The sequence below is a fragment of the Neltuma alba genome, unplaced genomic scaffold, assembly GCF_004799145.2.
Source record: "Neltuma alba isolate B1F8T4 unplaced genomic scaffold, ASM479914v2 tig00012646_pilon, whole genome shotgun sequence".
Taxonomy (NCBI): domain Eukaryota; kingdom Viridiplantae; phylum Streptophyta; class Magnoliopsida; order Fabales; family Fabaceae; genus Neltuma; species Neltuma alba.
Genome location: NW_021637081.1, coordinates 228601 through 242470, shown reverse-complemented (window position 1 = coordinate 242470; position 13870 = coordinate 228601). Strand labels below are relative to the sequence as shown.

The 13870-nt window shown below is 37.4% G+C and overlaps 2 protein-coding genes across 2 annotated transcripts; both read left to right on the top strand.

Annotated features, from left to right (window-relative positions):
- The first annotated feature begins 5670 nt into the window (after positions 1 to 5670).
- Positions 5671 to 7610, top strand: LOC114729550 (uncharacterized). The gene has a single exon (XM_028916568.1). It carries the CDS (start codon positions 6313 to 6315, stop codon positions 7192 to 7194), a length of 882 nt encoding a protein of 293 aa, XP_028772401.1. The 5' UTR covers positions 5671 to 6312; the 3' UTR covers positions 7195 to 7610.
- Positions 7611 to 9045: 1435 nt separating this feature from the next.
- On the top strand, positions 9046 to 13551 carry LOC114729551 (uncharacterized). The gene is made up of 2 exons (XM_028916570.1): positions 9046 to 10729; positions 13515 to 13551. The coding sequence occupies exon 1, from the start codon at positions 9778 to 9780 to the stop codon at positions 10681 to 10683; it is 906 nt and encodes a 301-aa protein (XP_028772403.1). The 5' UTR covers positions 9046 to 9777; the 3' UTR covers positions 10684 to 10729; positions 13515 to 13551.
- Positions 13552 to 13870: the final 319 nt, after the last annotated feature.

The window sequence follows — 13870 nt, the reverse complement described above, 5'->3', positions numbered from 1 at the left end:
TTGATTCATTGAACCTGGCTAGTCCAGTTATCAGTCCTTTGTATATATTGACATAAACCGTGGAAGCTAAATCGAATATCTAGTTTTTCTTCAAATCCAATCATCATTACAATTTACAAGTTCATGAACGTCTTTCTCTGCACCACTTGCAATATGGGCTTCAACTCTTAATCATGATCATCTCTCTTATTAAAATTTTTAGATTAGAGAGGGATTGCACCCTATAATCCTTTTTTCCTGGTGGAGCAATCGCCATGCCTAAAAATGCTGAACGATGTGCTGTTGAGATATGAAGATGGCACCCCTGCTACAGAATCTCAGGTATATTAAATTTGCCTCTTAACTATATGTGTGGCTTGAGGAGTGGCTTTAGCAATCTTCTCAAAATGCAATATCCATGGGCTCTGGTGGTAGGAAGCTCATTTGTTTCCATGTGCAGATGGGAAAAGGACTGTGTGGCATTCTTGGCTTGGGCTGCTGACCACCTGAGATGGAAGAGAGAAAACTGGTCTTGTTTCCTTCTATATATTTTTTCCCTACCTGATCAATGTATATGTCATATTTTTCTAACCCAACTTACTAAATGCAGATGGGTTTCAAATGGATTTTGTACTATCCCTGGCACTACTTCAAGCTGCCTTTTCCGTCGATTGAGATGGTCTGTTCTCAAGTCTCGCAAGCTGGTTGTTGATGTCGTCAACTAACTGCCTTCAACCTTCATTTTCACTTATTCCCCGGTGGCTATATAAGATGCCTGAAATATGTTCAACTCCGGCGGTTCATGAAGCGGCTGGAAGCTTGTTCAATTTTGTTGTTTAAAACAGAAATAATGGGCCCCCAATATGTGAGATATATTTGCCGTCTAAAAGATATCCCTTCTCGGGCCCGTGATTTTTAAAACCGTCCGAGTCACTACATTCACTTGATTTTTGCAAGCGGATCGCTTTTGGGGCTAATGTTGACGTTCATTTTGGATTAAACATAATAAGTCGATGAGACACTTTTTTATTTTTTTTTTTTTTCATTCATCAATTTCTGCCAGAATAACTTACATGAATTACGTGCATTTGTCCATTTCTGGCCCTGAGCTCTCCCTCATAAGTTGGCAAAGGCAATCTGCACTGTTATAATGTTTCTGTATGAACAAATGGGGATTGGTCTAACGAAAAAGAATTAAGGGGTGTTTGGATACCCCAAGAATCACTTTTCAAAAGTACTTTTCTGTAAATCGAGACAAACTCCTCCATATATTTATTTTGTATACCGTAAAAATACTTTTAAAACTATAGTTTTAATCTTATTCTAACACCTTTTTAGTTCTTCATAATGCATGGAATCAAGGGTCTCGAGCCAAGAATATTTGTGCTTAACCAAAAAAAAATAATTCTGCGTCAATTAAAGATCCATCAATTGCAATTTCAGTTTAAATCACACTAAGATCATATGTGCGTTCACAAGTGTGTTTATTTGTAAAAATTAAATATGGACCTCATGCTTGTGCGCGCGCGTGTAGAATATATAATGAGCCATGTTTATGGGTAATGTGAAGGTTATTAGGAAAAAGAAAAAGAAGACGAACAGTTAAAAAAAAAATCATTATTCTTAGGAGTAGTGGATAGGCACGAGGAAGGAAGATTGAGATTGGACAATTTGGTCAAAGTTTGCCAGATTTTCTTCATGGAAAATCACGAAAACCATGTATGATCACCTGGGAAGACAATTATTGGTTAGAGACGAATGAGATGAAAAAGGAGGCTGTTTAATTAATTGGACTGATGTAACCAGAGGCCAACTCAGAAGAAGCTATTCGGTTGTGCACCGTTTGTGTTAATTTGCCAATAACCCATCACAGGCTGGGGCACGGCAACTAATTGGCTGTTTACTTTTTGACCCAAATAAAATAAGTTGGTTGGTTGTTTACTTATTTTGGGTAGTGGCTTCATGCTCTGTGAAGTATGACAGGTAATGGATCCACATCTGTTGTTTCCACAAATATGAAGACTGTCTAAATTGGATAGGATACGTGCATGTGCCTCCTGTGCTCGTATATGTATACAGTACTTTATATTACTTTCAGTTTTTAATACAAGGACTTGTTTAACTTTTAATTTAATCCTAATAAAATCCCAATTCATTTTATTTTTTTTTAAGGTACTCCTTATAGTAGTTATACATATTAAACTATCCTTGTTAATATGCATGATTAGTAAGAGTATTTGTAATAAATAGGTATCGTCTTTCTTAAAATATTCTTGTTACTCAAGTATATTGCCTAGAACTACCATTATTATAAGGACTATTTTGAAAAAAAAATTGATAAATATCAGAGATAAAATATATTAGAATTTTATAATTAGAATCAAAATAAAAATTAAATAAATTTTTATATTAAACACGGGCCGTTTTGAAGTCGTTACCAAGGTAAAAAAAATCGGACCGGACCGGCCGGTTCAACCGAAAAACCGGTGAACCGGTCTTCAGTCCGGTCTGGTTTGGTTGGTAGACCGGGCATAAAAGGAACCGGAAACGAATCGGCTAAACCGGTAAAAAAACCGTTTAAAACCGGATAACCGCCGGCTGAGGTGGGTTGTCCGGTCTTTTCCTTTTTTCCATGTCCTACGGGAGGAAGAAGAGGCAAAAAGAGAAGAGCCACAGATAAACGTATCAGACTTGAAAGAAGAAGAATGAAAGCGAGGAAAAGGAAGAGCAGGATGAAAGGGAAAGACAAAGAGAGGAGAGGAGCTTGCCGATTGTTTTTGTAGAGAGCCACATCCTTGTTGCTTTGTTTGAAACCCATTGAGAAGAAGTGAGTTTTTCACAGAGAGAGAGAGAGAGAGGGGGGGAGGAGGAAGGTGGAAGGAAGAAGAGACATGAAGTCGAAAAAATCAAAAAAAGAAGACGGTGGAGAAAGAAACAGAAGTTGAGGTCTAGTATAACGTGTTCTGTCCAACAAAATAAAAAGCCTGTGCAAATTAAAGTCAAGTGTTAGACCCTATGTATAGCCTTTATTTTGCAGGCCTAATATAACGTGTTCTATCCATTTTTTTTTCGTTTTTCAAAGCCTCATTTAATTTAATTTTTTTTTATCTCCCATGACATGTAAATTGTAAATACATATTTTATAATAAAAAAAATGACCGTCTTGCAAAACAATGAGATGAATGCAGTTTCTTTATTATACTACGTAAAAATTTTATAATCAAATATTTTTATATCAAATATAATATTTTGAATTTTAATGATTAAAAGATTGTAATGATGAATATTTTCAATTATTTTGTTATGTGATGTAACTAAATTATTGCTGTATTTTTTTATATTTTGTTATAAGTGATTATTAATGTTGTTATATTTTGTCATTGTTAATTAAATTGTATTATTTTAATATAACCGGTCTGACCCCGGTCTGACCTCGGTCTAACCATTAACCCTTAAACCACTTCCTTGACCGGCTCAATACGCGGTCCGGTTTTTTGTTCCTTGGTCGTTACAAACAAAATGGGGGGGACTCTAGTCTTCTCTTGTCTAATTCGCAGGGTAGTAGCTTCGATGTTTGTCTGGTCTTTGCCTTTGATTTCGACGCCGTCTTGCTTTGTTGGTTCGGAGTTCTTGCGTTGGTTCGGTTGTCTCTTTGGTTAGTATTAGCGTTCCTATTTATTTTGTTTCTTTATAATAAAATTATATTCCTTAGATTCTATATATAAGTTTTGGAGTCTCGTTTAAAATATAAATTTTATTTTTAAATTTATTCAAATATTTATTATTTTTCAATTTTATTTTTAGTTGACTTATTTAGTATTTTTTTGTTATTAATGTTACTCATATTTTTTTTATTTGCTGTCTCCCATTTACTCTCTTAATAAATAATGATAAATATATAAAAAATACATTTTTAGTAATTAATTATTTAAAACTAATTTTAACTACTAGTTTGTTAAACATAATTCTATTATTTGAAGTTTAAAATTTAGGAACTGTGGGAGTACTTCCCATAATTAAAACATACATTGAGCCTTTTAATTTATACAAAACCTAGTCTGATTCTTTCACCTTAAAAAATTTATTTTTAGTCATGAAATTATTAGTCTTGGTTTGAAATGATTATATTGGTTATTTTAAAAATAAAACTCAATATATTAACTTTGCAGAATATTTTATTAACATTTAAAATTTAATATTATCATTTTTTGTTGAGAATTTTAAAATTAAAATTTTAAAATATTTTTGAAGTTAAGAAACTAAATTAAAACTTTTATATAAAATTAAAAGATTAAAAAAGATATGTTAACTAAATAAAAAAGATGATATTCATATTGTCATATTGAAAAGATATTAAATAGTTTCCCAAAATTCATAATTTATGCCATAAATAATAGCTCCATTCTTTAGTTCTGCAGTTACTACCCAATATTTATATTTGAACTGAATGCGATCTTTCTTATTTGGTGTTAAAATATAATTTCCCCTCCTAATATTACCAACGAGCTTTCGTTATTTTGTCCAGCGTTCAGTTAAGAGTGTGTTTGGATGAAACCAAACCGTGGTTTGGAAAAGTGATTCTGGAGAATAGATTCTGGAAAAAATAGATTCTGTGAAGAATAGATTTTGTAAAAAGTGATTCTGAGAAGTGAGAGTGTTTGGATAGTTGTTATCAGAAGCACTTTTTATATATACATTACTAAAAAAAGACATAAGTTAATATGATAATTACAGAAAAAAATAGATTTTATGATATATTTTAATTTGAAGAAATAAAATTGTTAATAATATGTTTTTTACCAACATAATTAATAATACATAAGATAAATAATTAATAAATAATTAATGTCTATATATATTTATAAAATATAAGATTAAATATATTTATAAAAAAATATGTTTATAAAAAAAATAACAAAATACATATCATATAGGCCCACACACTCTCCCTTTTTTTCTCCAAAAGCAAAAAAATTGCTTTTTCTTTTTCCAAAACCATGGTTTTGGAGTCAAAACCATGGTTTTGACCCAAAACCATGTTTTGGTTTTTGGAGAGGCTGTTTGGGTAGCATTTTCCCCAAACCATGGTTTGGGGTGCTATCCAAACCAAGGAACAAAAAACCGGACCGGACACTAAACCGGTTGAGGTAGTGTTCAAGGGTTAATGGGTCGACCGGGGTCAACTCGGGATCAAACCGGTCATATTAAAATAATTTAATTTAATTAAACTGACAAAATATAACAATAATAATAATTACTAATAACAAAATATAAAGAAATACAATAAGAATTTGATTGTAATAATAATAAAGTACAACAATATTGAGAATTTTGATCTTTATAATTTTTTCAATAACTAAAATTAATAGTTATTGATGCCAAACTCATCATCAAAATTCATTTAAATCTATAATAATTGAGATATTAGGAGTTAAATGAGAAAAAATACGATAAATATCAATATATTTATTTAAAAACGGTTCAATACCGGTTCATACCGGTTTTTTACCGGTTTCACCGGTTCACACCGGTTTGACCGGTTCAATCCGGTTTGAACCGGTCCCCGGTTTAGCTTATGAACCAGACCGGACCACTGACCGGTTCACCGGTTTACCGGTTGAACCGGCCGGTCCGGTCCGGTTTTTTTTACACTGATCCAAACAGAGCAAAGTGCGGATGCATACCCACTCACTTATCAGCAATTACACATTCAACGCTGCGGCCCAAGCGAGTGCGGTTCAAGCACTGTGGCAGGTCACTTCGTAGCTGGGGCCCAAATAGATAGACCAATAAGAATGCACCATCCACAAAGATATTATGAAAGGGACGTTACGGCACGCGCCCATTGAGAGAGTGACAGATAAGGAAGAGTCAACTGTTTGAGAGCGCAACGAGGTTGTTACTGGCCAATCAAAGGGAAGCACGTGCTGAGGTCCTCGAGTAGAGAAAAGCGTATTCCCAATAGAGAATATGGTGCTCGCTGTGAGGATGCCACGTGCCCCTCCTCTTTCCAGGAGTGCTGGACACTATCGCGTCTCTTATTGGCTCCGCCGTGGGACCAATCACAGGCCTCGATTTACGCCTCCCAGATACGCCACTTTTTTTTTTCCCAGCGGGGCCCACGTAAATTAAAATTCATCCAATCACAACCCTCTACTGTTTTCTGTTGCCCTAGACACGTGTTGCTTATTCACCCAGCCACCGCGCTGCCGTTATCATTATCGTTTCCTCCCTGCTCCCCCATCCCTTCTCTCGGCAACAGAGCGAAAACAAGCGACCTTGGCTCACACTCTCAAGAGATCCGCGCCTCAGATTAGGAACTCCCGTTGGTTGATGGACGGTGGAGATGTATGGAGCAACCTAGCCGCGCGTGCCCCCGGGGATGCTTCTCGCGATAAAACCGTAGTTAACAGAATAATGCTCAGATTCCGTCCGATCGCGCCGAAACCGGTCGCCGGAGGCTCTGCCTCCGGAGCTGCGGTGCCGGACAACACGAGTAAGGTGTTGCTTTCGGGCAAGAGAGCGAAGCGAAAGTACGTTAGGGTTCGGAGGAACACTGGATGTGGGAGAAAGGATAATAATAATAATAACAGATCTTTTGAGAGATCTGAGATGCGAGAGAGTCCGGAGAACGCGGTTGTAACTCTTCAGTTGATGCCGGAGAAAAGTGAACTGTCGGGAGGCTCGATCGCCGAGACCTCATGGTGTAAGAACGTTGATCTGGACGTGACAGTGGAGAAAGTTGAGATCCCGAGAAATCCTGAACCGGCAAGGCTGTGGGCAACGACGGGCTCCCTGAACGGCGTCCGGAGGGTGGTGGAGTCGTGGGTGACGGTGGAGAGCGTGGGGGACACGTGTACGAACGTAGGAGGGTTAGGTAGTACGGATGTTGAGAAGGTGAAGAATCTGGAGAGCGACACGTGTCCGGGGTTCATATCAGACGGTACGGGCAAGGTTGGATGGGTGAACGAGGCGTACAAGAGGATGGTGAGTGGGAAAGACGAGGAAGGGTCGTCGCCGGAGGTGGTGGTGAAGTTGAAAGTGAGGGATAACGTGATCTATTCATACGAGGCATTTACGTGCGGGGTGAGATTACAGTATACGTGTCAGAAGGAGAAGTGGACGAAGATGGTGCCGTGTGATGTGTGGAAATTGGACTGCGGTGGCTTTGCATGGAGGCTAGACATCAAGGCTGCCCTGAGCTTGGGTCTCTGAGAAACCAGAATTCAGAAGGAAAGAGATGAATTAGAGTGCCGGAGCCTATGTATCAGGTATTATTTTATGTTTGAAGAAAGTTGAAAATGAAAAGTAATAGCTATTAGCTAGCAGCTCTCTGGTTATGCGCTAGGGGTGGGATGGGATGGGAAGTGATCGTGGCTCTTATCTGGTTGGGACTGAAGAGAGGACAAGAGCTAGTAAACGGGAGGAACAACAACAATACTGGCAATTATCTTACCCATAAAGTATTGTACCGTTCCCCCGGGCTTGAGGGTGAATTATTATCTGTGTATAGTTACATCTCTCCCCTTAGCTTAACTATGTAATATATATTGCCGCTGACACTCCATAGGGGCTAAATAGACTGGGGGGATGACCTATGTGATTAATCTAATAATCTAATATAATGTTAAATAAAATGTATGCTCTCTGCTATACCCAGACATATTCCTATTCCTATTGTAATGTGTGTGTGTATATTATAATATATAGAATAGATATAGATGGATAGAGAGAGGGTGAGAGAGGGGGAAAAAAAGGGAGGGGAAGAGGAACTAGCTGGCCTGAGGCTGTTTTCTGCCAAGAGGAGAGGGTTGGGGCAGAAAAGGGGAGCGGTTGCTGTGATAGCAAGTTCCGAGTGCTATTTATTTGGGTGGGTAGGGGCCCGATATTTGCTGTTACGAATAGCTATAGAAGCAGCAGGGAAGTTGTACATGTTTTAATAATGATAATGGAGGGGTAATAGAAAAATAATGATGTCGATAATACTGAGAAGGGGGACACAATTTTGGACGAGAGAAAGGACTCGATAGGCAGCACAGAGAAAAGTATCAAGTGGGGTCTTTTCATATTTGTCATATAGAAGATGAAGCTAGATAAATTGCCAAGTAGGCTTAATGAGCAAGTTTCTGGATAAATATTCAATATATGTAAGATTAAAGAAAAAAAAACTTTCTTAAAATAAGCAAGAGTCTCAAAGCAACACGTAACTGAGCCATCATAAATTAAGCATCCAATGCGAAAACTTGGAAGGCGTTGGGAAAACCGGGGGGAATCCTTTAATATCTATTATTTTATGCTTTATATGTGCTTAATGGAATCCGTTCATATGCAAGTCGTTTTTAAATAAATAGACTAAATAAAGCATATTATTCATGACATTTGAGTACTACAATTTAATTTAAGTTTTTCTTACATTAGTTAGATGTATTAGTATGTATTTTATTTTAATATAGGTATAATCAACACTAAAAATGCAAAAGCACACTGGAAACGTACTGTGTGGATATATATATATATACACACACGCATACACGCACACATGTACCTAATGACATCAAGCACAAATAATAATAATAAGCCGAACAAAATAGGCTTTAAAATTTCCTTACTGGACAAGAATACCAAAAAAAAGGCTCTGCACTGTTATATATCAAGCCCGTACATGTACATCATATTCAATTACACGGACGAATCCCCTGCTGTGAAAGCTTTTACGAAGAAAGAAGCGAACTCCTTTAATGAAGCAGATTAAATTGAAGATGATTTGATTGTCATTTATTTGTTGATGAGATATAAATCGCCGAAGTTTTTGGTTATCTACGAAAAGATGTAATCTAACTACGCTTTTTGCATGGAATTTACGAATGCTTTGTTACGAGGGGGCTCTTTTTGATGTTCACTGTAAGATATATATGGTTGGGAAAAGATGGCCTTGTTATCTCCTATTTTCTCGTAAGAGAGATTAAGTTAGGATTATTACTTGTGATAAAATGAAGGAGGATTTGCGACAGAAAGAAGAAACTGATAACGTGGGGGGAGAGCGGTGGGGGTACGTGGCAGGGATGTAACAACTAATGCGAGACAGTGACATACGAAATCTTAGCCGAGATCCGCTTATCTACAAAACTGCAACGTGTCTCATATGGTACATCCATTAATTTTGGGTGTAAATATCTCTAAACATTCTTATTCTTTGGCCTTCACGCGCGTGGTGTCCACGCCTGACGATTCTCATAAAACATAGCCCTCTGAGTGGGCCGTGAAGTCCACGACCCTGCTCTCGAGTGGAGAAAGACGCGGCATCACCGATTCCAGGAGGAGGGCCGCGAATAGAGCCCAACTACGTGTGGTTATTCTGGAAGCTCCCCAAGGCCCTCTTCCCCACCTCATTCCACAGTACGGCTTTCATGCTGGAAACAGCCCACGTGTACCATGCTTTCGGCAGTGCCGGACACCTTCTCGTTTCTGATTGGTCCTTATGTGGGACCGGCTCTGCGTACTCCATTGTGCCGGGCCCATCTCTTTTGTCGGTCTCAACCCAATCCACCCAATGGTATTGGACTTTTTCGCTGGACACGTGTCCTTTCGCCTTCGCCTTTTTGCTCCCCCTATCATCGCTCCCTTCTGTCTAGTTTGGTAGCGACCTGGCCCCAACTGTTTCTCTCTCTCAGCCCTCAGCGAAGAGAATAATTGCCTCAGAACCTGCACACGCGCCCGCAGATCGAGAAGAGAGAGAGAGACATAAATCTGGATCCAACCATGAGCTGGTCTTAATAGTGCTGGGTGGGTAGGATAAATATGGATGGTGGGGAGGCATGGCGTTCCACGAGATGCGCCGGTGGCTTGCAGGATAAGGCGATGATCAACAGCCTGATGCTAAGATTCCGACCCATCGCTCCAAAGCCGGCTGTGGGAGCGCCTCTACTTGGTCGATCGCCGGCGTTCAATGATAACACCATCGTTTCTGCACGGAGAACGAAGAGAAAGTACGTTAGGGTTCGGAGGAGTTGTAAAGAGGCTAATAAAGGCAGGGAGCGTACTGTGGCAAAAGAAGAACTAAAAAGCAAGTCGGCCACCACGCTGCAGCTGTTAGAAGAGAATCGTGCGGACCAACGGGTCCCATCGAAAGGTGGAGCTTGGTGTAGCGCTAGTACTAGTGTGTATAGTCATACGGTCACTGTGACAGATAAGGAAGATCGGGAAGCTATTAACCCTTTTATTCGGCTGAACTTGAACTTGAACTTGATGAATGATCGTAATCAAGCGTTAGGTCAGATGGCAGTGATGCCACCGGTGAGGAAATCGGTGGAAACGTTGGTGACGGTGGAGTGCGTGAGTGAGACGTGCATGGATGCGCTAGGGTTAGGGTATACAGACATGGAGAAGTTAACCAATCTGGGTGGGGATTCGTGTCCAGGGTTCGTATCAGACGGCTTAAATAGGGTTGTGTGGGTGAATAGGGCGTTTAGGAAGATGTTCATGAGCCTGGATCATCAGGACGAGGAAGAGCCGCCGGAGATGGAGGTGAGGTTAGTGATGAGAGAACGACTGGCGTACAGTGCTTTCACATGCCAGTTGAAAGTGCAGTACACGTGGTGGAAGGAGAAATTCTCGCAGATGGTTCCTTGTGATGCTTGGAGAATGGACGGTGGAGGATTTGCATGGAGGCTGGACGTAAAAGCTGCCCTCAGTTTGGGTCGCTAAATATATTAAACCAGATCATTGTTGCTTTCGAAGATGAATCATACAGGTATAGCCAAAAGTCATCGAGCCAGCTGAATATGAATATATCTTATAAAAAGTAGAATGCTAGTCGATTATATGTATGTGTGTATGTATATAGGAGGAAGGCAGGGTTGAAGTGGGGACAGATTAGAAAACAGTCTCTATCCACGAAATCTGCTAACTTGCTTTTCCTTCCTTAGCATCGGTACCAAAAACTAACCAATGGTTGGCAAAAGAAACAGGGCATTTTGGATAACGATGACGTGCACTCACCAAACATTCACATTGACCCTACGCACACTGACACATGTCAAATACATTGTTATATAGCTTTTGGGTGAACCAATATCAATGTTAGCTTGTTATAGAGAATTATTACAAACTGTTGCGGGACAGATTATGGGGTCAATTGGGGAGAGCCTGAGATGGACTTAGGGTTATAGTTATGTCAACCTATCAAGGTTCTCTTCTTTTACAGTGTATGCGTGTAGCCCTCACGTATTTTCTTCAGCTGAGCCCCATTCCTCATCCCTTGCTTGAGGCCTTATTAGCTAGGGTTTCCCTTTTCTTAGAGGATGCATGCACGTATGCATGTCTGTCTGGTACGATCAATCCTATTAAAAAAAAAAATGCAGGTTGCATAATAAAATAAATTAATTAGGAATGCACTCAAACAAGATTCATATATCCTATATATATATAGTTAGCTTATCATATGCTACCTTTGGTCTCTATAAGTCCTAGTTTGACTTTTATCTTGGTCTTAAATATAAGATATCAATCTATTTTATTTCTCATATTTGTATTTTTTTTTCAAAGTAATCATTTTAATAATAGTAGTTCTAGTCAATATACTTAATTAGTAAGGATATTTTAGGAAAAACAATACTTATTTATCATATATAACTAATTTACCTTACTTTTTTAATCTTCTTAAATTAGTCAGCTAGCTCTTATAATTAGGACCGGAAGTAATACTTTGGTCAATACTAAGGCTTGGTATTTGCTTCTCAATTTATGCAGGTGTTTCTGATATATCACTTGTGTCTTTTTGTCTTTTATTTAGTTATATAGGTTTCGTAAATAATCCACTATCAGAGTATCTCTCTAGTTAGACCTCCAACATTCAACTTGAAAATTTTCTCCGGGGAAGTTTATCACTCCATTTATATAGTTGCTTTGCCGCAACACAGAAACAGTCCCAAGTGATCAAGACTGGAGCAAGGTGTCTAGTCTTAATTTGAAAATTTGCTGTGGTTCATTATTTGTTAGGAAATAACAGGATACATGCACTCATAGACGCATGCACAATCACTTGCCACTGTCAATAACATATAATAATACTACTACAAATCCTAAATCCTTAATATAAGAGCTAATTAGACATTGAATTTGGTTTTAAATATAATACTACGATTTTTTTTTTTTTTACTCAATACTATAATCCATCTTGTCTCTAAAGTTTGTAATGTTTTTTCTAAAATATCCTACAGATTGGAACAGGTTCTTATTAAGGGATGGTTCTAACACACATAATTAAATAGTGTAATTTAGAAAAATTAACATACATTTGTTTTATTTAGCTGACTTAATTAATTTTTTAAATTTTTTTAAATTAGTTATCTAGTTTTTGACATTAACGACCAGATGTCCTAAAATCTATAAGACAGAAACTTACGTAAGGGATCCACTTATTGCTTTAATTGGACAGGGGGACATTACTTGACAAGCACTGACGATCCGTGGCTTCAAAATATTATTATGTCGGATGCATGATGCAATTGAAAATGAATACTTTAAAGATTACATTAGTAAGTGTACGGAGTGGTGAAGAAACAAAGATTTAGAAGATATATCCGAAGTTTGGTATCTAACCATTGATTTATGAGATCTTGAAATAGGTGTTAATGAATGGTGCATGATGATCCGATAAAGCAACATGTTGGATAAACAATATTGCTTAACTAACTTGGCCTTGGGGACTGGAAGCTTGGGTGGGGAATATCCTTTGAGTTGAAATATACATGATCATAAATAAGCATCAACTTTAAGTTGGAATTTATCTCCTGAGCCTCAACAAATTTTGATATATTAAAAGAAAATATGGGTAAATCTATTATGATGCACAAATCCGGTTCCAATAGTTATATAATGTATCATATAGCTCATTTACTCAATTTTAATCATAGCTTGTTGTGAACATTATTCTTGCATTTGGAATTTAATTTCTAACTTAATTTTCTATGTTGCTATTTTTCATGTGAATTTGTTTATGAGCGCGCACTCTCTCTCTGTAATCTAATTAGTAAATATAGTTTTAGTTTGTTGTGAACTTCTATTGATAATTTGAGTTAATATATATTATCTTCTTATATATATATATGTTGATTTTTGTATTATATATCTCATCTATATTCTAAAATATGAAAAACTATCATAACTCACCTATCATGTTATGTTACACGTACATCTTTATTTGTATTATTACTTGTTAGATCTATCTTTAGCCAACAAATAATTGTCCTAGTCGCTGTCAGCCTATACATGAAATAATAATGCTGTGGACAAATTATATCTGAAGAGAGACACATGGCATGATGTAAAATTGTGAGTGAGCATTTTAGAGTGGGGTAGACACTTTTGTATTCATCCTCATGACGTGTTTTCTGTTAACGGCAACCAGTCTTTTTGCTCCACTGCCCATTAGCTGCTACTTGGTGATTCGCTGATTACTTACCCTTTCTCTTTTTAGCTGATTGCTATATAGCGTATGGAGCTAGCTTCATTAAGGTATTTTTTTTCTCCTGCAGGATCTCTTGTGGATGTAATAAATTATTAATTAACGCTGTTAAATTATAAAAAAAAAAAAACATGAGATGGGGACCATGCAAACTATACATATAATTCTTGTATAGTTTATTTTAATTTAATTATAAAGGTGAAACTTTGATGCATCATATTGGACAAATAATGGACTTCTTTAAGAGGCAAAGTGAGATGACTTTATTTATTATGCTCAGATGAAAATATATGAAGTTGATATATTCTTGTTATTAAATATTAACATATGCAACTTATATAAAGACGTATTATTATTTATAAGTCATAAATAGCATTGCTTGCTTCAAATTTTTTACAATGTGTAAAATTCACACCTACTTAATCA